This window comes from Tachysurus fulvidraco, chromosome 4 (genome assembly GCF_022655615.1).
Source record: "Tachysurus fulvidraco isolate hzauxx_2018 chromosome 4, HZAU_PFXX_2.0, whole genome shotgun sequence".
NCBI lineage: Eukaryota > Metazoa > Chordata > Actinopteri > Siluriformes > Bagridae > Tachysurus > Tachysurus fulvidraco.
In genome coordinates, this window is record NC_062521.1 from 18,171,680 (window position 1) to 18,194,483 (window position 22,804).

The 22,804-nt window shown below is 36.4% G+C and overlaps 3 protein-coding genes across 15 annotated transcripts; 1 reads left to right on the forward strand and 2 right to left on the reverse strand.

Annotated features, from left to right (window-relative positions):
• Positions 1-69: 69 nt before the first annotated feature.
• Positions 70-5,925, reverse strand: bag3 (BCL2 associated athanogene 3). The gene is made up of 4 exons (XM_027136302.2): positions 5,717-5,925; positions 2,676-3,008; positions 1,758-2,144; positions 70-1,502 (listed from the first exon to the last, which is right to left on the reverse strand). Exons 1-4 carry the CDS (start codon positions 5,906-5,908, stop codon positions 813-815), a joined length of 1,602 nt encoding a protein of 533 aa, XP_026992103.2. The 5' UTR covers positions 5,909-5,925; the 3' UTR covers positions 70-812.
• A 1,541-nt stretch (positions 5,926-7,466) lies between these two features.
• tial1 (TIA1 cytotoxic granule-associated RNA binding protein-like 1) lies at positions 7,467-15,477 on the forward strand. 13 transcript variants are annotated; one of them, XM_047812435.1, is made up of 15 exons: positions 7,518-7,667; positions 8,962-9,058; positions 9,489-9,587; positions 9,683-9,737; positions 9,935-10,022; positions 10,570-10,639; positions 10,838-10,905; positions 11,337-11,412; positions 11,747-11,855; positions 12,518-12,571; positions 12,655-12,750; positions 12,859-12,943; positions 13,535-13,670; positions 13,762-13,904; positions 14,195-15,477. In XM_047812435.1, coding segments are annotated over exons 7-15 (816 nt in total). In that variant the 5' UTR covers positions 7,518-7,667; positions 8,962-9,058; positions 9,489-9,587; positions 9,683-9,737; positions 9,935-10,022; positions 10,570-10,639; positions 10,838-10,903; the 3' UTR covers positions 14,310-15,477. The 13 variants fall into 13 exon arrangements, 12 of the variants coding, with proteins under 12 accessions (XP_047668387.1, XP_047668388.1, XP_047668385.1 ...); XM_047812431.1 differs by lacking the exons at positions 10,570-10,639; positions 10,838-10,905 and having other exon boundaries at positions 7,467-7,593; positions 9,459-9,587; XM_047812432.1 differs by lacking the exons at positions 10,570-10,639; positions 10,838-10,905 and having other exon boundaries at positions 7,467-7,593.
• Positions 15,478-15,699: 222 nt separating this feature from the next.
• pkd2l1 (polycystic kidney disease 2-like 1) lies at positions 15,700-22,804 on the reverse strand. Its single transcript, XM_027136281.2, has 15 exons — positions 22,476-22,804; positions 22,093-22,206; positions 21,295-21,401; positions 20,164-20,417; positions 19,683-19,907; positions 19,364-19,592; positions 19,069-19,239; positions 18,776-18,957; positions 18,547-18,667; positions 18,359-18,457; positions 18,134-18,240; positions 17,939-18,056; positions 17,717-17,814; positions 16,706-16,854; positions 15,700-16,563 (listed from the first exon to the last, which is right to left on the reverse strand). The coding sequence occupies exons 1-14, from the start codon at positions 22,735-22,737 to the stop codon at positions 16,707-16,709; spliced, it is 2,235 nt and encodes a 744-aa protein (XP_026992082.1). The 5' UTR covers positions 22,738-22,804; the 3' UTR covers positions 15,700-16,563; position 16,706.

The window sequence follows — 22,804 nt, forward strand, 5'->3', positions numbered from 1 at the left end:
ACTTTATATTGTAGTCCTTAAGGGCTTGCAGAGCTCTAAAGCCTCACAGAAGTCACATGAGAAGGGATAAACAGTATACTTTTCATGTCTTTTATTATTCATTTATATTTTGTGTTTTAAGAGAATACACTTTAATGGAGATGGATGACATTTTTACCACTGGAAAATATGTAAAAATGTTCATTTTGGCACAAAAATAGAATAGAAATATAACACTGTTTTCTATATCATTCAACCATTAATACTGATGTTGACAAGTATCAGGATCACAACATGATAGTCAAAACACAACTTATCTGATCAGTTTTTGTTTTCCAAATGTAAAGTATAGGTATATAAGGAGTTTGTTTTCATGTGAAACCTTGACCATTTTTAATACTTAATTGTTTTTCTTTGCCCACTGTTATAAAATCATTTAACAAAATCAGTGTGCTGCTAAGAAACAATCGGTATTCTTATTAGAATTTCAAAAGCTTTTCATCTTATGTGGAAAAGACTAAAGGCAAAGATCGGATACTCATCCTAAGTAGAAGCTAAAATAAAGCACATTCATTTGAATTAAAGGCCTCTTATTCAGACTCAGTTTCAGGATGAAACTGACAAAGTCACCACTATGGTCCTGCTACAAGACAGTTGTACAGTAAAATTCCACAAGAGCGCCATCACATAATAGCACGCATAACTCCACGCAGCAAACAAATCACATATTAACTGTCAGCCAATGGAACAATTATATTAATTGTGCATGCAACCAATAACAGACTGAGAAGATGTGATTGGTGTCTCTGTCACGCTAGAGCTTTGGTTTGCAGTTATGATATCTCCTTAGCCTTCTCCATGTCTGCCTGATTGAACAAACTTGGCTCTCCTTTTTCAGCTTCAGTGCTGCAGATGTTCAACTCTGCTTCTGATTTCTCACTCACTGTCTCCAGTTCCTCTAGAATGGTCTGTACTCTGCGGACACCATCACGTCGGGCCTGACGCACATCTACACGTCCCTCTGGATCAACCGAGTCCAGAGCCAACAGTTCTTTGGTCAAAAATTCCTCCAGTGTCAGATATCTTTTATCATTCTTTTTACCATAAAAACCTTTCACTTCCTGGGCCAGTTTCTCCACTCGTGCCAATATTTGCTGTACCTTCCCCAGTCCTGGGTGACTTGAGTTTGGCTCCACCTTCTCCTCAACGTGAACATCTGATTGTGGAGCTGCTGGTTCCTGTGGTTCTGGTGTTGTGGGAAGTGGCATGGAACCTATATTAGCGGTTTCTGGCACTGGAGGTGGCACTTGTTCAGATTGTAGCACAGGCTGTTGTATGGGGCTGTGTATTTCCTGTTCAGATTCAAGAATGGGATGCTGTGTCAGTGGTGATATGGGATGTGGTACAGACTGCTGCGGTTCAACCACTCTCTGAATAGGAATCTCAAAGGGGTGGGTGGTACGATGTTCAACAGGATATTCAACTTTAGGGGGAATCTCTGTATGCACAACATGCTGCTGGACCTGGGAAGATAAGATATTAAGACATTAGTTCCTGTCTTTGCAATTTAAAGCTCTGAATGTTGATATTATTTCTGAAAGTATAATGATCTCTCTCGTCATCCTTCTTTTAGAAATAAAGTAATCTAATTTAGCTTCATTATTCTAAACAAAATCTCATAGTTCACACTAGTGTTTTATATTAATGCTTAATGCTGCTGTGTGTTTAGTGTATCTCTCTGCATTAAACACTCCTAATTATTAACTCTAACAACATACCTGTGGCCTCTCAGTCATGACCTGTGCCCTGACTGGCTCCTGAGCCCTTACACTGGGGAGTAAGATAGGACTAGCTGAGCGATTCTGCTCGAGCTGGATGGGCACTTGTTCACGGTAGGTTGGGACTTTTTCTTGTGTGGAAAAAGCAGGGCTAGGACTCCACTCTTCTGGCTGGCGGATATGAGAAGAGGGTTGGTACTCTGTTTGCCAGAAGCGCTTAGGATGGGCTGTTTGGGTTTGCGGGCTTCCACTGCCTCCTGTCCCCTCATGAATGACAGGAATGGAAATATAGCCTGTTCGGAGTCCTGTGCTGCTGGGTCTAGAAGGCTGATGATGAGAGTTGGTATGAGACTGTGTCCCCTGTGGTGAATGGTGCACATGGTGAACCTAAAATCAATAAAATATATGATTTCAGAATATGATTGTTATTTATTTTCACCAAAATAGGTCAAAAGTACCATTGTTGTACTACTGCATGCAGTAATATATATACACACACAGTATATATATATAATTACTTTATATATATATAAAAAGAAGTTATTCAAAGGGTTCTTAGGACAGTTCCTAGCTTCCTGATATTATTAAAGAGAGAGTAAGAGAGGCTAAAGATCATATATTTATGCTCAGTTCTACAGCATTTTGTAGTATTAATAGTGTGAGAATATGAAGTGCACTTAAAGTACCCTGATGATGCACTTATTCAACTAAAAAACAATTTAAGGGTTCTAGAATTAGACTTTGCTAAAGACTACAAAGTCCTTAGTCTAAGCTCATGCATTAGACAGATTTATCGATCTAACCTGTTTGGGTTTTTTCAAAGGGAAAAAGTGACATATTTTATTGTGAATATTGTATGACGTACTTTTTCCATCCATGAACCAAATATATCATAAATCTAGTTTTCTGGGATTGTACCTCAGGCCCATGTGAAGCAGGTGAACAGGACAGGCAGTGGGAATCAGCCTCTGACGTGGCCTGTACTGGAGATCTTGGTCGACAGTGCAGTGTGGGAGTTGGGGATGGAGTCCGGCCATCTGCTCTTAGGTTTTGCTGGTGTGTTGGATACATATAAGAAGAGAATGATGGATATTGTTGTTGCCTGGGTTCAACATTTTCATGGGAAACCGGGATGGGGATATAGCCTTGACGTAGGACTGGCTGTTTCATCTCCGGAAAAAAAAACTTGTGCATGTCCTGAGGAGATGTTTCTGTAGATGCACATGGACCGTTGGAGGGAAGATGAGTACCCTGAAACACATGAATCAACATTAATAAACAATCAATTAATTAACGAGTCAGTGTCGCAACACAGGAATGATGCACGAGCTACAAATAATTACTTATAATTATTTAGACATATGGCTTACCTAAAACCAACTGAGATTATCTACTCAAGTCTCATTAAATTATTGGAAAAATGCTTTGGGATGAAGGCTTGATTTATGCTGTAGTGATATCACACTATTCTATACTATAATATATACTATACTATTCTTGCAAAACAAAGACACTTGGTCACCTCACAGATCACTGTAAGCTTTCACTTTTCAGCACCATGTAATATTTCACACATACACTATTCTTTATTCCTGTACAGTGGACGAAAATCCTATGTGCTACTACTTTTAATCTTTTGAAGGCTGCTTTAGTGTAGCCTACCTTCAAATCTTTTAAAATCTTTTACTGCATTACATATTTTTCATCTTTTCGCAAAATGTATATGAATATTATTCTTCGTATAGTTCTATTACCAAAAAAGAAAATTCTGTGCTCAATCCAGGATATTTTCCTTATAGTAAAACTTTTTGTCTTGGAGCAGCTAACTTCCCAGTAATAAAAGAACATAAGCAGCTATAACATTTTAACATGCCGTTCCTAACACTGTGTTTGATAACAATGCAATGGTATATGCAACTTTTTATACTGTGAAATACCTATACAGATAATGAAATGCTTTCACATGTCTAAAGTATTACACTGTGATCATTACTTTGCAATTGGGGATCATCACACCTTAATGTCATGGTATGTTGTGCATGTAAAGTTTTGTACCCATATATAGTTGCATTTAATGTTGTGTAAAACATACTAGTTCCTGTTATAGATTATGTTTTAGCAGATATAAACTCTTATTTTCTTACTTTCTAAACAGTGGCGCAAAAATGCACCTTCTCTTCTTATACTGTATTAGAATAAGGACATTAATATAAACCTATATATGCCATGCAGTCATACAAAAAAAAATCAAGTCCTTTTAACAAGAATTCAACAAGGCTGTGGTATACAGTTTCGTAAGTAATTGAATGGAATTGTAAATTGCTCAGAGTGACTAAAGGGGAGCAAACGAAACCCATAGATAATGGGTGTGGTTTCACACTTTGAACGGTTTGAAAATCCAAAACACATAAATGGTTGATCCAGGATTAAATTCAGAATAGAAATTGTCATACAGGTAAAAATTCTGCAGATGTTGTGTATTACTAGAAATATACGCCATACATTTACCATCACGACATGACTCACTGTGTGTGTGCTCAATGGATTGCTGTTGGGTTGACACTGCAGCTTAAAATATACTTGGTGAGGGGGTGAGCTTCACTAAACAGATCCCTGATGAGAAAAGACTTGCCTTACTCATCTATGTGAACTGGTGGGTTCAGCCACAGACCATCTCACAAATCTACTAAATATGCAAAAGTAGTAACATTGTTATTGCAATCATGGTGTCTGCCAGATAAAATTGTGGGACCATAGATGAAAACTTTTGGCTAATTATAAGGTTTTGCAGTCATCTTAATCTTATACTTAATAAGTGAAGAGTAAAATAAAATTCTGTTTAAGGCATGTCATCGTAAACAGATGAACAGAGCATGAGTGACCTTCTGTCCTATGACTGTTTGGCATAAACATGCACCCAGTTTATCTCCTGGCAGCTGTGTCTTTCCAGCAGATTCTTGGTGACACTAACTTTGGACAAGAGCAAGTGTTGATCTTTCTTAATGAGAGATGCCAGCTGGTGAGCACTAGTCTGCACCCCCCAGTGATTCAAGCTCACTTTGTAACAGGAATGTGCTCTACAGTTTATGAGCTATTCCACAGTAACACTCCCTCTGTCAGGTTGAGTTTATATTATTTGAGCCCAGTTGGTCTTGGTGGACCATTGTAGATCATCTTAAGGGCTTTTAAATCGTGCTAAATGTTGGTGCAGCCAAAGGAAATGTCTTTTTTTTTGGGTTTGTTTTGGGGTTTTTTCATTCTGACAACTGGAACATCTTCCTTGGCTTGTCTGGTTAAAGGCATTAGCTTACACTGGCTATCACTGAAGAATGAGAGGGTGGATCCGTCTCAAATCCCATGTAAGGAAAACTTTCAGAGGTGCGATGGCGCACAGTTCCAGCGAGATTCCCAACAAACCGCAGTCTGCGCAGCTCCTGAGTCTTTAAATAAACATTATGGAGATGGTCAAACACTCAGGGTCTTTAGACGACATAATAACTGCAGTGCGTCACACACACGCACATTGAGACACACATACACATCAGTCAAGCTTAGATCACAACACCAGAATATTTCCCTGCGTTAGGAGCCCATCAGCCGTTATGAGAATATGAGAGGAAGCGCTATTTCAGGCGCGCAGCCTAGACTTCAGAATATCTGCCAATGTCTACATCACAACTCAGCCATACAGCCCATATTCTGCTCTATTAGCGTCCATTTACTCACTCGAATTTTTCTGCGCAATTTAATAAAAATGGATCCCAGGTAAAGTTAGACAGACAGACTAATACAGCAGTAAAGATCAAATCAAATCTTTTTCCCTGGTGGAAAAAAAGATCAGCTGTCATCCACATTGCATCCACCCACGACACTTTTGTAGAAGGAAGGCGATCCAGAGCAGAGATCTGAACTTCTAGCGCGTTTCCCAGCAGCTTGTCTCTGAAGGTTATCGCGCTTACCCGTTTATTGTCGTGCCGGGGGTCGTTCCATGTTGTGATGCGATTGTTGTGATCTACAAAAAACGGCCATCCGGTCTGAGGGTCAATTTTAATCTCCCATCCTGGAGGCAGAGGATCGTTGGTAGCCATCGTTTCAACAGGAGACAGTGTTTTCATACTCCGATATAGCTTCGGTCCTGAATATTGTGCCATGACGGCGCACACGGGTCCTTTAAAGAAGCTCTGCGGTGACGCTCGCTGAAAGGGCGGTGCTTTGAGAATCAACTAGTGATCTCCTGAAGAAAGTTCTAGCTCAGTCTTTTACCCGGGACATAACATGTGCTGGTATTATATTAGGATCACTTAATCATGCACTCGACTTCAGTAACCCTATTAGTATTGTTGTAATACTGCCACTACTAATTTTATTTATTATTATTACTATTATTATTATTATTATTATTATTATTAGTAGTAGTAGTAGTAGTAGTAGTAGTATTTGCTATTATTATTATTAGTAGTAGTATTATTATTTGTCAATTATTATTATTATTATTATTATTATTATTATTATTATTAATAATAATAATAATAATAATAATAATAATAATAATAATAATAATAATAATAATTGGTATTATTTGGGGTAAACTTACATTTACTAACCTGTGGGAAAATTGTTATATTCTTCTTCTTCTTCTTCTTCTTCTTCTTCTTCTTCTTCTTCTTGTTACTGTTATTGTTATTGTTATTATTTGTTGTTGTTTCATATTTGGTATTATTTGGGGTAAACTTACATTTGATACATGAATAAATGTATTAAAAACATCTGTATGTTTGGATTTATAATTCATTTGCATAACATAAATAAAATTAATTCTCTCTATATATGTATATCAATATGATATTTGGACTTTACAGTTTACTCATTTATAAGAAATATTCAGATAAAGTTTCCCATGTTTCAAAAAGAGATCTAGTGCATGGTGCACACATGTCCAGGTCACTAAACACGGTAGGGTGAATTCAGGTCACATGTGTTTTTACATGTGGGGCACAAACCTTTAATTTGTCAATTTCTTGCTCCCCTGTGAACAGATAATCATTATTACTATAGGATTGGTAACACCATGCAAAAATGCGAGATGATTTCACAAATGGGATCTTTATGCAAACCAGTTTTCCAGATTAATGGGAAGGCAAGATGACTGAGACTTGTAAATGTGCTAGAAATACAATAAAGGTTAAACTAAAACATTATTATTTAAAAAATTAAGCATTTCAAGTTTTTTTTATTGTTTTTTTTAAAAGGGGGTGTCTGTATATGCATAATTGCAGTACACTGAACAGTTTTAAAGTAAAATAAATGCCCAAATACATAAATTAGCTAAAAGTGTCATTCGACAATTTTACTATATAGTACACAGTGCCCTAAATTCAACCATTATTTCTAGGATGTTAGCCATGTTTCAGTCTGTGGTTCAATCCAGAACCTCCAGGAAGGAGCCTGACATTAGAGCAATACTAACGCTGCGCAGATTATACTTATATAACATGTAGCTATTGCATTACGGTCATGTACAGAATATGTTAGAATCTTAAATAGTGTCTGCAATTATGGTTGCATAACATATGACATTTTTATGTTTGGGTCTGTGTGCAAATACACAACGCTCAGTGTGTGGAAATGACTATTTGAAATGTGTAGAATTTTCAAATGTGCGCATCAATGTGCTGCTTGAACACACCCTGCGTCAGTTTCATGTCCAACCCCGTGATCCTTCGCGCATGCGCATTGATTGAAGTCCTGGCTGGCCGGGTTTCGCCATTTTCTACACAATAAGCAAAGTAACTAGCTTCACCAGTCTGGTGTTGTTTTACATAAGCTATAACGATAGGTGAGTTATCAATACGTTACACTAAACTTTGCACGATATCTAAGGATGGAAGACGAGAGCCACCCAAAAACCCTGTAAGTAATTTACAAAACAAAACCAGTCCATTTGCTTGGATCAGATCTGTGTTTTAACTCGTTAGCGTTGAAATATCTGTTTATCTCGGGGGAGTGAAAAATAGAGCTGCATCCTGACTCACAGTTCTGTGTGAAAATTAATGTCAGCTGCGTATAAACATAGTGCGCTTCTGCCGAGCGAATAAAATCTTAGTTTGTTTATTGTAAACGGATTTGTGTTGCTAGCCGGCTCACAGCGTTAGCCTGTGTTAGCCACCGCGGCTAACGTTAACTTGTACGCGGGCTCGACTTGTTATACGACCCAGAGTTTATTTTACAGATCGATAACCAGATTATGTTTAACGTAACGTTAAAAACTAACAACTGGTGAACAATTTATCCATGTTAGACATCGAAGAAGATATAAATAGGTCCAGTGTTCTCGTCAGTTAGCTAACCGGGCTACATGTTAGCTATTGTCTGTTATGTCCCTCAGCTGCTAATTTTTCGGAGGCCTAATAGCCCCGTCGCTGTGGCCTCTTTCCCAACAATGCCTTATGTGCTTCTAGACGTTTCACAGCTCAGGTTTATTAAATATATTTTAGTTTTTACAGCTGGAAAGGTTTACGTTTGAATTATGAAGTTTTCCACTTTCTTACAAATGCGATTGTAAAATAACGGTAGTTAAACTACATCCAGTTCATGTTCTGTTCATATCACAGCACTAACACGAGCAAAAGTCTATACACATAACGGAGAGTACAGTTTTTGTTTTGTTGGCCTTCATCTTTTTTTAATACAAACTATATAAAATGTGAAAACGCAGACAAATCTATAGAGCCCTGCAAATCCATATGATAGTATATTATGTGAATTATTTTAGATTTCTGACTTTTGTTAATTTGTAGTTTAAAGTAGATGAGCTTGTAAACATGCCAACAGAACTAAAAGTGGGATGTGTTTTTCCTGGTGGTTAAAGCGGTGTTCTGCCAATCAGAAAGGTTGTGAGTTTGAATCCCAGGTCCACCAAGCTGCCACTGTTGGGCCCCTGAGCAAAGGCCCTTTTAACCCTCAATTGCTCAGTTGTATAAAAAGTGAGATGTAAGTCGCTCTGGATATAAGGGCGTCTGCTAAATGCTGTAAATGTAGATGAGAAACTGCCTCTGCTTTTGGGTTAAGTGTCTGATGCAATTAATAGGTGTAGGGAGAGATTTGCTTTCCTCATCCAACCTATACTCCAAAAATCTTGTAGTTACATGTTCTTATGTGTGGTCAGCTGAGGTTTAATGATCTCTCTGGAATTTTGTTTCTGCAGTTACGTGGGAAACCTGTCTAGGGATGTCACAGAGAACTTAATTCTTCAGCTCTTCACCCAGATCGGTCCTTGTAAAAGTTGTAAAATGATAACAGAGGTAAGAATTTGCTATGATTGATCAATAGCTTACTTTTACTTGGTTTTGAGCTATTTGCTAACTATGAAACTGATATATATCCTATAATGGAATTTATTTATATAAAAGAAATAGAATTTAAAGCAATAATATAGGACAAGTTTGTTTTTGATTAGCAATGTATGATTGTTTACATATAATGAATGCAAATAAATAAGAACAATTGATAAGTAAAATTGGCAAATGTTTATAAAAACCTTAAATTTAATATCCTATGTTTTTTTAGTAATTGGTAGTTTTATATTGATGACAATGAAAGTCGCAGTTAGGCTTAGCCAAGAAAAAGTAAACTTTTTAATGATTGCAATTTTGTCCCATCTGTCTGATTAATAATATATTTCCTGCTGTTTCTTCTCTGCAGTTGGATAATGTTGGATTTTCTATATTGCAGCACACAAGCAATGACCCATATTGTTTTGTGGAGTTCTATGAACACAGAGATGCTGCAGCTGCTCTAGCAGCAATGAATGGGAGGAAGATTCTAGGAAAGGTACACCTTATAGGGGGCTTCTGATGTGTGAACTAAGATATTGATGATGAGTGGTAGGCTTATGAGAGTACCATTTTTGTCTAAACCTTTTGCAGGAAGTCAAAGTGAATTGGGCAACAACTCCAAGCAGTCAGAAGAAAGACACATCCAGTAAGTTGGATTTTATCTTAACATTGTCTCCTGCATTAAGTAATTATGTAATTAAATATTTATCTCGTATTTAAATATTTGAAAACGAGTCATATTCCTTGTTTGTCATTTGGTAGTCATTATGTATTTTGATGCACTTTATGCAGCTGGAATGTTTTTTTTATTATTGAAACAGGATAACATTGTTTTTCTTGCAGATCATTTCCATGTTTTTGTGGGAGATCTGAGTCCTGAGATCACTACTGATGATATCAGAGCTGCATTTGCTCCCTTTGGGAAAATCTCGTAAGTATTAAGTAGTTTTGTGCTTTGTGCCACTGAGGTTAATACGAAATCAGGCGTGTGATATTTCGATTCCTTAGAATAGTTTATCATCAGCATATGTTTTTTTTTTATATATATATTTTTTATTTTAAGCTTCACTTGGTGAAGAATGACAAAAGCAGAGTTGATTGCTTTTGCCGTACGTGTTGTAGGAGTGACGTGATGTGATTATTAGGGTGGATCCCTAAAATGTAAATGGACATGATTCATAAGTGTCACTGCACAAAAACACTAGTAAGTCCCCACATGTTTTTCAGTTCCCAAAACATTACAAAGGTTAGGTTTGTGGGTATTACTGTGTCTAGAGCCATCTTTTAAAGGTGTTCCTTAAAAAGATTATCTGCACCACTACACACTCCTGATTAAATTGAAGAAATGGTAAGTAAATCTGACTGTTCACTTTTAAAGCAGTTCAATATTTGGTGTAAAATTGTTATAATAAAGCTGAACATTTTTCAGATTCTTTTAGCTGTGAGTGTTAGTTAATAGCACTCTGGTTATTTTACAGAAATGCTCATAGGATTGGACAGGAGCTTGAAGGCTAACAGCAAGGAACTGTGCACACTGGGAACTCAGATGTAGATTTTTTTCTATTTACTCTTTACCTTTTTATATTTATATAATGCCATATTTTTGTATTAACACTGAAGTAGTGTAGTTTTTTAACAATCCTCCAGTATTTCTTGAACTTGTGTTGTATTTTGTGGATTGCCTAGTTGTTTTGATAGTTTGCTTTTCTTAAATTTCTGAAAATGTCAATTTTTCGAAATTTGCAGCTTCCCAAACTCCATATTGGTGGTAAAGAATTGACCAGGAAAAATAAAGAAATCTGTTAACAGGCCATGTATGCCGTTTAATTCCTTTTTTTCCACTTTTGATATTTCTGTATAACTGCTGGTATGGTTAGAGAGAGCAGAAGTTATTAGGAATGCATGGTAAAGAAAGAATTTGTTTGTAGTGGTTTTGTTAAATTTACTGTTATAAAAGTGTAAAGCCTTGTGTCTAACACCAGGATCACTGTATAATGAAAACCTTGACTGAGCAGGAGCTTTACAAATCCAATGTATTGTAGGTTGCATGAACTTATCTTAATGATAGCTTACGTATAGTGAAAAGAGAAGTGGTAGTGTAATTAATTCATTCGATTATTTAGGGTATTGTAAATATGCTTCACAGTCCTGTGTGTGTGTGTGTGTGTGTATGGTTCCTTTCATTTCTCTACATTGCTGGCTGACTGAAGTGAACTGACATCTCTGGTTTGTCATATTCTTTCAGGGATGCACGTGTGGTGAAGGATATGACAACAGGGAAATCAAAGGGGTATGGATTTGTGTCCTTCTATAACAAACTGGTAAGGCTCCAGCTCAGGAACACACAGTGAAGGTTATTTCTATTTCTGTTTATTATATTTATTACGAATCATTTTCAGTTTTATTTAAGTTTAATACAATAATATATTAGTGCTTTTTGCACTGAAATGGTAATTAGCTAAATGTCTTCAACCTTTACGTCCTTTAATCTCTTCATGGTTCAGTTTATTCTAATTTTATTAATATTTAATAAAAGCAGGGACTGTAAAACGTAGAAAGGCAGTGACGAAAGACTAGCAATTTTTCAAATTATTTTTATTTCCCTTCTATATGTTAATAATGCATAGTGTAAGCTTATTTGTATGTCATTCGTAGGATGCGGAGAATGCCATAGTACACATGGGAGGCCAGTGGTTAGGAGGACGGCAGATTCGAACCAACTGGGCCACTCGGAAGCCGCCGGCCCCTAAGAATACTCAAGACAGTGAGTAAAATGGTCACCTGTCCTGAATGTCATAGCAGTCAGTAGATAGACTCCTAGTGCAGGAGAAGTCCTGTACTGTGTAGTTTGGTTTTCTTTGAGATATAATAAGAGCTGAGTTGATGGAACATAATTCATATTCTTTGTAAGAAAGGTTAGAGAGTGGTAGTAAAAATGTTGGACTATTAATTGGACGCCTCAACTGGTCATTTTTATAAAATGAGAAGAATGTAAGATGCTCAGGATAAGAGTGTCTGCAAAATATTTTAATTGTAGACTTTTGGTATTGGCTTATGCATTACCATTCTGTCTTCTTTCTTTCTTTTAATGAGTATAACTTAAAGCAAGTTTATATGCTGTGTATATGGCCAGAAGGATCTGGTCACCTATCACACCCATATGTGAGCTTTCCTTAATTTGTTGCCACAAAACTGGGAAGCATACAATTATCTAGAATGTTTCTGTGTGCTGTAGCATTAAGTTTTCCATTAATTGGAACTGAAGGGAACAAGTCTTTTCCAGCATGGCACAGCCCTGGGTGCACAGTGAGACGACATGGTTTACTAAAAGGTTGGAGTGGAAGAACTTGAGCCGCCTGCATAGAGCCCTGACCTCAACATTATTGAACACCTGACCTTATTAATTCTCTTGTCTTCTTTTAACAGGAATGATTCAAAAATCACAAATGGGTGTGATTGGGCAGATGTCCACAAACCTGTGTAATGTATTTGTTTTTGGCCAGATGTAAGGAATGGTTAGATTTACTCAGTTTTTAATAATTGATTTGTTTTTGAAACCTTAGCCAGCCCAAAGCAGCTGAGATATGAAGATGTTGTGAACCAGTCAAGTCCTCAGAACTGCACTGTATACTGTGGTGGCATCCAGTCAGGGCTCTCTGGTAAAACAGCCACAATGTTTTTACATATTCACTATTAAATTGAATATTCTGTGCATTTTGTGGCATTGGTATTACATATTCATTGTTATTTGCATTGTTCTATGACAGACCACCTTATGCGGCAGACGTTTTCACCTTTTGGTCAAATAATGGAAATCAGAGTTTTCCCAGAAAAAGGCTATTCTTTTATCAGGTAGGTCCTAAGGGCAGTTTTTTACTTCAACTCACCTCAACTAAATGCAAAATGATCTTTTGACTTGAAACTATAATATGGCTGAATGTTCTGTTACTTCCAACAAATTAAATTGTGAAATTAAATAGGATGTCTTTGTTTAATGTACATAGGCTGTATTCCAGTCAAAGCCAAGCTTTTATAACATGTAGCTGCAGTGCTTTTGCCAACAGATGGCGCCAAAGTAGCCTTTAAGGGAACTGATATTACTGGCCCTAGACTTGGGAGTTATCTTTTTGTAGACAGTTGACTAAAACTAATTTAACCTATTTTACTTGTGAGCAATTACTTTGCAAAAACTGACATCAGTCTACCAGTATTTTTCAGTAAAGTAAACACATCTTGGTCCGAAATCACTTAACGTTGTTTTCGGGTGTTTCAAAATCTTTTTCTCACCGGCCTCTTTGGTGTATTATTGTGGAGACGCATTCAAATTACAATATTCCGCATACCAAACCTTGTAGACAGAATAGTGTACTAAAAGCACCTACGTTAGCTGAGATGATTTATGGCTAGTTTTATCTCCTACTTTAAACTCTCTCTTGTCCACAGGTTCTCTTCCCATGAAAGTGCTGCCCATGCTATTGTGTCAGTGAATGGAACAACCATTGAAGGACATATTGTGAAGTGCTACTGGGGCAAAGAGTCACCTGATATGGCAAAAACTGTCCAACCTGTAACAGAACAAGTATGCATTATTTTATAAATATTTTTAGAACATTTTTACTTGGGAATGCAAACTTCCATTTTAAGATCTTAAAATGTTGAATTATTTCTAGCAGGTGGATTATGGACAATGGGGACACTGGAATCAGGTGTATGGAAATCCTCAGCAGTATGGCCAGTACATGACAAATGGATGGCAAGTGCCTTCCTATGGAATGTATGGACAGACATGGAATCAGCAGGGCTTTGGAGTGGAGTAAGTTGATTGAGTACTGAGTCTTATTGTAAATGTTTGGGATGTTTGGAAGGAACGGGTCACTAAACATAGTCTTGTAAGTGGTTTGATTGTGGCAACAATTATGTACAGAAGCTTATAAAATGTATTCTACAACAAGAAGCATAAAATCTCTGCACTTTGTTAAATTGGTGATTATTTGATATTTGAACAAAATGAAACAGAATGACAAAATTGGGAAAACCATTTATTTATTTGGATTAACTTCATCAGCATTTGAAAACACTTCCTTACCTGCTTTCTTTTTGCAGACAATCACAGTCTCCTGCCTGGGTGGGAGGTTTTGGGACTCAGCCCTCTCAGGCACAGCCTGGCCCTGTGATGAACCAGGCTAACTTTGGCATGGCTGGCTACCAGACACAGTGATTTGTTTGTCACTGTCCAACATCTTAGTCATTTTTTTTGTGGGAGCCCTCTTCCCCATGTGAGGAGGGAATAAAGAGACTAATAGAAGTCATTGACTTTTTCCCAGAAAACATGCAGAACTGACCTGAATCAGGGTTTAAGTGCAAAGAAGCAAATTTTGATTATAGAACGCCTTCAGCAGGAAACTGAATTTATTTGCGAAATTTATTTTCATTGTTTTAATGGAGTCGGACATAATAAACTGTACATTTTCCCCTCCATCTGTATTCAACAATATATTTGCTTATTGCCAATTACAGGACGTGCACAGGTACATTGCAAAACGCTGTACATGATCTAAACACAATGCATTTTAAACAGTTTAATTTCTGCCCTTCCAAATAGCTGACGTGTTTGCTTGTTAGTTACACAATGGACTTCAAATTTTGTACCTAAAGAAGCAAAACAACCATTCTGATACAGTAAACAAATGTAAGTAAAGGCACTTTTTGGGGTTCATCGGACCTGTGTCTTGTAAATGTTTAAGTGTAAATGAATTTCTATGTGCAGTTGTGTATATTTAATTCACATTAGCTCCTCATTTCTCTCCAAATTCTAGAGTTTGATACAGCGTGTATGATGTAATCTTTTTACTCTGTTTTACCGACAGTGAAATCTCGTTCATTTTAAAGAAAGGGTTGCTCTGTCTGATTATGTAAATAACCTTTGATAACTGGGTATGGAAAAGGGTTTTCAGCACATCGTCCTTTTTTTTCTGGATAGAGCAGAAACAGCGCTGCTCTTGATAGACACATGTTTGTGTGGCTGACATGCTGAATTCACTCAGTGTTATAAAGAAGCCTTAATTTGCAGTCACACAGTTTCAGTTTTACTGAACTGAGACCCTTGTAGAAAGATGTATTGTTTGTTTTTAGACCCTACAGTAGATTTACTCTCATTTGCAGTTTTGACAAATATGCGTGCCATGTTCTCTAGTAGCCAGACAAATGAGATTTGGGGATTTTTTTTTGGAGGGGGGGAACTTTGTAGATTTGAAATGCATGTTTCAAATCACATTTGTTGAGGTTGCTTCAGGAACCGAATGTAATAGGTAAAATGTTTGAATGCAGCCTAGCATTTGATAATTTTAAGTCTAAATGAGTCAATAAATGAACCGTTGGACTAGGAATACATTTAATGTATGTTTTATTTTTTTTATTTTGGGCCTCAAATAACATTTGCATTGTTTTTACATTTAGAGGCAAATATGACCTAGAAAAAATATTAATATTCAAAACTTGTATTATTTACTTATTTAATTGCTGACAGTTTGCAACTAGCATGTAACATCTGAAGCATGACGTGTACCAACTTCACACAATTTTACATTAACAGCTTAAGCTCAGCACGTTCTTTAAGTTCTAATATGCCTAAAATTAATTACATGTAATACATTAAAAGCTTTTAAATATGCTTATTTTTCCAAGGGTAATAGTTAGCATTAGTAAAGTTACACACTTTACACACAGGAATATGATGATTTAAATATTAAGTCTGTTTTTACATTCTAGCCAAATGGTGAAGCCAGGGCACAGAATCTATGACTTAATGTGGTATTTACATCTAACATCTTTTAATCTCATATCATATGGGGTCTTACTTTTAATTCATTGGGCAAATGCTTTTATACGAGTTTATTCATGTGAAAATTTGTGCCTTTTGCTCAGTGGAGCAGCAATGTCTATCTTTGTGCTCTTGAAATTTAAACTCTTAAGACCCCTAGTTTAGACCCTTGAGCTGCTGTACAGAATTGATTAGACTCACACATGTCACTAATTGGTTATAATTAAAAATGTATGGCAGGTACTCTAGTTTCACAATGCAGCAAATACACAGGACATAAAAGACTTAGTCTGTGTGATTTCTACAGGTTGATGTCTTCCTGCTCCTGTGATGAAATGTTTGTTTAAATACATGCAGAATTTTTAAAATGGCAATTTTATCTCAATGATAGTTTTTTTTAAACCATAGCCATCTACGTATGCTATATCCCTGGATGAGCATAATATCTTCTCTAATGGGTGTAGTAGTTTGTTTCCTATAGCCATTTAGATTGAAACATTTCAGTCATGAAAGCTTCTGTGTCCTGTAGAGTTAATGCTCTCTGTAACAGTGGGCTGGAAATATCTGATGATCTGATCAAGCAGCCAATGACCAAGATGGGAACTCGCTCCAGGTTTACCAAAATGTAGTCTTCCAGATGTGCATTGTCTTGCTGTAATCAGAATAAACCCAACAAAAGTATAACAAGGTTAATTGGGGGTGATGGTTAGAGTTATAATATGACAAAAACCTTGTGTGCATAGAATAAAGTTTCATGCAGGAAAGTGCACAGCAAGGTTAAACCTGAGACTCACCTCATTTCTGGTTGCCAGGTGTTTGTCCATTCTTTTGTCTTTTGTTTGCTTTTTCAGTATCGTGCAATCCTAATTTTTCCATGACCATGTCAAGCTTGGATGTTGTGATGGCTAAAGCACCTTCCAATTCAGCCACTTGTTTAACCAACCTAAATAAGAGCAGTAATGGCCTTTAGAACAGGTGCAGCATCAGTTTGGATTTCATGACCATACAACGGAAAGAACACAATGATGGAATCCTGGCTGAGCATAATGTGGTGGATGATGTAACAAAATAATCATATGACGAATCTCAGGCATTTCTGTGTGTGCGCGTGTGTATGCATTAAATTTATAAGTATACATGGAAGCAATGCAGTAGTTACAATTTTTAAAGAATGATAAATTGCCTTATAGTTCTAAAACATTTTAAATATTTTTCTGTTATTTATTTAAAAAAATGCAAATGAAAAATAATACAATCTAAAAATTAGGAGCAGAATTATAACCACTGCTTTATGTAAATTTGTTCTTATTGAAAAAAGGATTAATTTTTTATATGGTACTATTAAGCATTTTTACACTTCAGTTAACTTCTAGGTAATCACTTATTGTAACTAAGTAAATTGAAGTTTCTCTTCCAAACATTCTTTTCCAAGTCTATTTCTTTTCTTTTTGATTTCAAATATTTCAGATATCTTGTCTCAAAAAAGATTACATGATAGAAAAGCATTCTGTGAAAAAAATTATCACAGCGTTGATATTATAGCTATTATGTTGCCCAGTCCTAGGTACAGTTACTATGTACTTTCATTATTTCTACTTTGGGCCGGACATGAGTCTTTCAACAGTCCTATTTGCTGTCAGATTGCTTTAGAAAAAAAAACAACGTATTGTTTAGAACGGAAATTCTTTGTTTTCTTCCTTAATAGTTATAGGTCTATCAAATGATGGTAATTCTAGATGCTTGATCACAGATCTGTTCTCATTTTAGCTCAAGTTTAGAAGGTGCTGTATGTATGCATAGCCTACATGTGAAACTTTTCCTGATGCACTGAGCTAGAGGTTGTCATGTTGTCCTCTGTTTTATTTCCATGCGTAAGATTCTGAAGCTCTGCATTGAGTGCATTCTGTTAAAAAAACAATAACAAATGACATCTAATTTTATTGAGACATTGTAATGGTAAAGCACACATAAGAGGAAACATTAACATTTTAAGGAAAAACTATATGAGGGGGAAAAAAGTTCCAAACCCTTTTTTCTTCCAGCTCTCGTTTCATTTTATCTTGCTCCTCACGGTCTAGAATTTGATTACCATCCTTATCATATTTGGTGAAAGCTTCAGAGATATCATGATCATCGTGACCCATTCTGGACAAACAAAAATAATTATTTTGTGGGTCATTTATGCTTGGCCTGTTGATAAATTAATATAAAATGTGACATACTCTTTCAGTGTTTCTCTGAAGTCTCTAAACTCCAAGTCTGTTGACCCATCTAAGGCCCTTTGAACATCTGAGATCCTGTCCTTTTTGAATTTCAGTTTCATCACGGTCTGAAATTGAGTGTACAATCACTCATACAGCACTCATCAATACATATTACTCATGCATTTAGCTTGAGTTTTTCAATGATCAAATTATATATAATTATAATATTTTTACTATCCCCACCTGTTTAAAAAGATCTGTAATATGGATGTCATCACTGTGCGAGGCAAGCTCCTCCTTGACCTCGGAGTATGTGTCATTGATGATGGCCAGAAACATGTTCTGTTTAATAGACAAAATCCATGTTAGTTGGGAGAAAGCTTGTGGTTTGCTTAAATTGACATATTTGTGTTCAAGATTGAAGAACTTACCAGTAACACAAAGAAAACAAAGAACACATAAGTGAAAAAATATATTGGCCCCAGGATTCTGTTTGCTTGGTCAATGGAATCATAGTCAAAGTCTCCAAGGATGATCCGAAACTGGGTGAAACTGCAGCAGACCATTGGGAATGTATGTATTACTATGTCATTTCTAAAATAAAATAAATCTGTATCATCTTCTATGACTGTTGTATGAACTGTGGAAACAAGTACTTACATGCATTTTTGAAATGTGCTGAATGATACAACCTGAGTACCAAACAGAAGATAGCCCAGCTGGGCATAGGCAAAAAACACAATGAAGAACATGACAGCAAACCCCAGGATGTCAGTGGCACAACGTGCCAGTGTGGAGGACAGCTGTGTCATTGTTTTATTGAAACTGATGTATTTGAATATCTAAAGGGGCAAAGGGCACCACATGATTGCATTTAATCTTGTCCACTTTGCATTAGATATTGATAAGAAAGTAAATTATGTATAGGTTAAAAACTTTAATAAGGTATTCACCTTGATCCAAGCAAAAAACAAGTTTACAGCATTCATGTTGTTGTACTGTGTTTGCCAAAATGCCAGAAATTCAAAATCTGCATAGGAGCTAGGGTCTTTTAGTAAGCTTCCAAGTAGGTTGTTTACTTTGATAGTCCGGAATGCATTGAAGATTATTGCAACAACAGCAAGCTGTGGACAGAAAAACAACAAAATCATACTGCTAGCCTATTTTAGCTTATAAGCAAAACAGTAGGGGCAGATGGACTGACTAATATAACTGTATATAACTCGCCAGTAAAAACCTTAATCTTACCAGCAACACTACCACATCCAGAATGTTCCACACATTGGTAAAGTATGAGCACTTGTGTATTCGAACCTCCAGTATCTCCTCCACAATGTAGTAAAGGATGAATACACAAAAGACTATCTCACAGCCGATGATGAAGTTATCCCATGAGGTAACGTAGCGAATCAGCTTAACTGTCCGTATCTGGTATGAAGGTATTGCTCCACCAGTGGCGGAGAACTCAACCACCAACCTAAGAAACAGTGATATTTTATCACGTCAGTAAAGCAATCATGTTGCATAATGCATTAACTTACACATATTCTTCTTTAATATTTAGTACCTTATAACACAGAAGAGATTGATGTTGGCATTGTATGTGGTAAAATCAATGAAAACCGCTCTGGTTCCATGGTCTAGCCACAGGTTTTCTTTGAGTTCTGCCATGAGAGCAGCACTTTCATCTTTGATCAAGGAAAGGTCCTGATAGTACCCTGCTCCACTGTATGTGGCCAACAAACCCCAGTGACTTGAACCCTTCATCTGAGCTTCTGTATGGTATGTCCAACTGAAGGAAATAAAATCAAAGAATTGAGTCATTTCTGAGCAATATGAAATGATATCAGATGGCTTTAGGAGTAACTGTCTAATGAAAACTATTGCAGTCAAAGTAACTCCCTAGGTGACTTACAGGATAGTTTCATATATTTTGGTCTTGTAAACAATGTGAGAATTGCTTACTGTATATTTTAAAATGAATTTGACCAATGTTAAACATACAAGTACAATCATCTGATAGTCAACATTTAGGAGGCTTCACTCACGCTGATCCATTGACAAGTCCAAATTGATCGACATCTTCTTTCTTCTCATTGTACACATCAAAGCAGCTACTAATTTCAGAACGGAAGTCTTTGGGCACTTTGCACGAACTGTTTTGGACTTTAAGCTGTCTCATTCGTGGGACTCCCAGGAGCATGTTCTCATAGTAAATGAAGGACTGTGAGCCGGTGTCGAGAGGCTTATCATTGTACCATGTGGTCCAGTAAAGACCATCCAGCAGTGGACCTTCTGCATACTGAGGACATCAATACAAAAATGGTTTTAGTGGATTTATTGTGAAATCTTATGCTTTTGGAGAAGGTTTATCAGTAAACTCCATTCATTTTATGATTATAATTGATTTGATTTGCAGATATAGTAACATCCATTTTTTCTGGACAGTATTTTCTTATTTTAACATCTACGGAACATCCCTAATTTGAAACACTGTTCTAACAAAGTTATGATTTTAGATATGATATCCATGGTTTAACAAGTTTGGTACAGAAGAACTCCAGTGGCCTGAACAGTCCTGACCTAAAACCCACTAAACACCTTATGGGATGAGTTGGAATGTTGATTGCAAATCAGGCCTTTACATCCAACATCATTGTCTGATCCACTTAAGTTCTTTTGACTGAATCAGCACAATATAGGCATAACATTACTCACTCACTCACTCACTCTCACTCATTTTCTACCGCTTTTATCCGAACTTCTCGGGTCACAGGGAGCCTGTGCCTATCGGCATAACATTATTTTATTATATTTAATAACATTATTTATATAAAAGTAATTTACACAGAATTTGTCAATTTGTGGTTCTGATATTTTTTGTATCTAATTTGGTAAACCATTGAGCTAGTTGCTATACAAGGATAATAATAATAATAATAATAATAATAATAATAATAATAATAATAATAATAATAACAACAACAATAATGTTTATTGTTATTATTATTATTATTATTATTATTATTATTATTATTATTATTATTATTATTATTAATAATAATAATAATAATAATAATAATAATAATGTTGTTGTTGTTGTTGTTGTTGTTGTTGTTGTTGTTGAAAAAGAAGAAAAAGAAGAAGTGTATACAATAAGATAACAAGGAGCTACTCACTGTCCAAAAATCGTCCATGCTGGCAATGGACTCAAATGAATTCACAAACAAATCATTCATAGCTTTAGTGTAGTAGTAGGTGCTTGAGCTGGTCATGCCATAGGTCACTGAAAGGCAACATGATTATTAATAATCTGTATTAATCATTTAAACACACGCAAGGTTGATCATAGCTGGGTGTTTCAATCAACAATCGCTCTCCTGCTCAAGTCATAAAACCTAAAGACCTCAATTGAGGGAGGGTGATTTGTTTGATGAACGTGAACACAAATAGCTCCCATTAACAATGTACATCCAACTATACTATACAAAGACTAAATGGCTTATCAGTAGAAGACAGCAGAGCCCAGCATGTATTGCATTCAGTATTAATGTTTCCTCTAGACAATGGTCTGTGTAAACCAGGGGTGTGGTTGATGATTTATAATGGCCACTTAGGCTGAGGCTGATCACTAGAGATAATGGGACAAAGTAGTAAAATAAACCAGGGGATTAATACAAACATTGTTCACTAGACAGGTTGATGATTCCAATGACGTTCTTGAACCCCGGTACATTTATTTTCCTTACTGCAAATCCTCTCTATTCATTCAAGTCAGACATAACACATCATAGTACAAGTTTATCACACAAATTATAACAATCCTATTAAAACCTGTGAAATATATAATAGCTGAGGCAATCCGAAATATACTGAAATGTTATACACTTGACAGGTTTATGGATTTATAAGTGTTTCTCTGCTCTGGTAACCTGCTTTGAAAAATTGGAAAAAAACTACATAACCTTCATACTTACATAAACACATGTCCACTAGGAAAAGAATGTAGACAAATAACTCTCTGAGAGTTGTTTTGAGGAAGAGCTCTTGGTTTTTTTCTGTGTCCTCTGTCAGTGTTGTTCCCCACAGACCTACCGAATTAGAATTTTTTGTTCAACCAAGCAGTATGTGCTCATTTGTCATCAAAACTGTTGTCTTCCACAGCAAATGATCATAATTCAATACAACTGACTCATTTCTATCTCTATCTTTATCTCTATCTCTATCTTCAGTCATCTCTAATATTGAAATGTGCATTTTTAAAAAAAAGATAACATTTCAGAGAATTGTGTTCAGAGATATAGCATGTAAATCTGATACACAAAAGAGATCGGAAAATAATGTGTCAGAGCACACTTACCTTTAATTCCTCGTAGGAATATAGAGCAGCATCCAGATTTCTTCTTGGCTGGCTGTTGATTTAGCATTGTGGCCTCTGCCTGGTAGGGGTTAGATGCACCAGCACGGGGAGGAATGTGGTAGACAGTGCTGATGGGGTGCCTTTCTAGTGGAGGGGTGTCACAATATGCCTTGTTCACCCACCCTCGTTTCCCTACATTCTCTAATTCACACTCTACCTGACTGCTCAGGTGACTCTCTGCTCTGCCGTTTACATGCTGCATGCTGGTTACAGAGGTGTTCTCGGTTGATATGTTGTTTACTGAGGTGCACTGTGTATGTCAGTGGTTT

What these genes read in the sequence shown, in the direction of transcription:
- pkd2l1 (XM_027136281.2), bottom strand. Translation starts at nt 22,737, where the DNA reads ATGCAGCATGTAAACGGCAGAGCAGAGAGTCACCTGAGCAGTCAGGTA. An exon ending in TTACAGATCTTTTTAAACAG is followed by an intron (nt 18,241 to 18,358) that starts GTGGGGATAGTA and finishes ACTCAATTTCAG; the next exon opens with ACCGTGATGAAACTGAAATT. An exon ending in GAGAGCTGGAAGAAAAAAGG is followed by an intron (nt 17,815 to 17,938) that starts GTTTGGAACTTT and finishes TTTTTTTAACAG; the next exon opens with AATGCACTCAATGCAGAGCT.
- tial1 (XM_047812428.1), top strand. Translation starts at nt 7,639, where the DNA reads ATGGAAGACGAGAGCCACCCAAAAACCCT. An exon ending in GAGAGCCACCCAAAAACCCT is followed by an intron (nt 7,668 to 8,961) that starts GTAAGTAATTTA and finishes TTGTTTCTGCAG; the next exon opens with TTACGTGGGAAACCTGTCTA. An exon ending in CCCTAAGAATACTCAAGACA is followed by an intron (nt 11,856 to 12,517) that starts GTGAGTAAAATG and finishes TTCTTTTAACAG; the next exon opens with GAATGATTCAAAAATCACAA.
- bag3 (XM_027136302.2), bottom strand. Translation starts at nt 5,908, where the DNA reads ATGGCACAATATTCAGGACCGAAGCTATATCGGAGTATGAAAACACTG. An exon ending in CCCGGCACGACAATAAACGG is followed by an intron (nt 3,009 to 5,716) that starts GTAAGCGCGATA and finishes CATGTGTTTCAG; the next exon opens with GGTACTCATCTTCCCTCCAA. An exon ending in TCATGACTGAGAGGCCACAG is followed by an intron (nt 1,503 to 1,757) that starts GTATGTTGTTAG and finishes TTATCTTCCCAG; the next exon opens with GTCCAGCAGCATGTTGTGCA.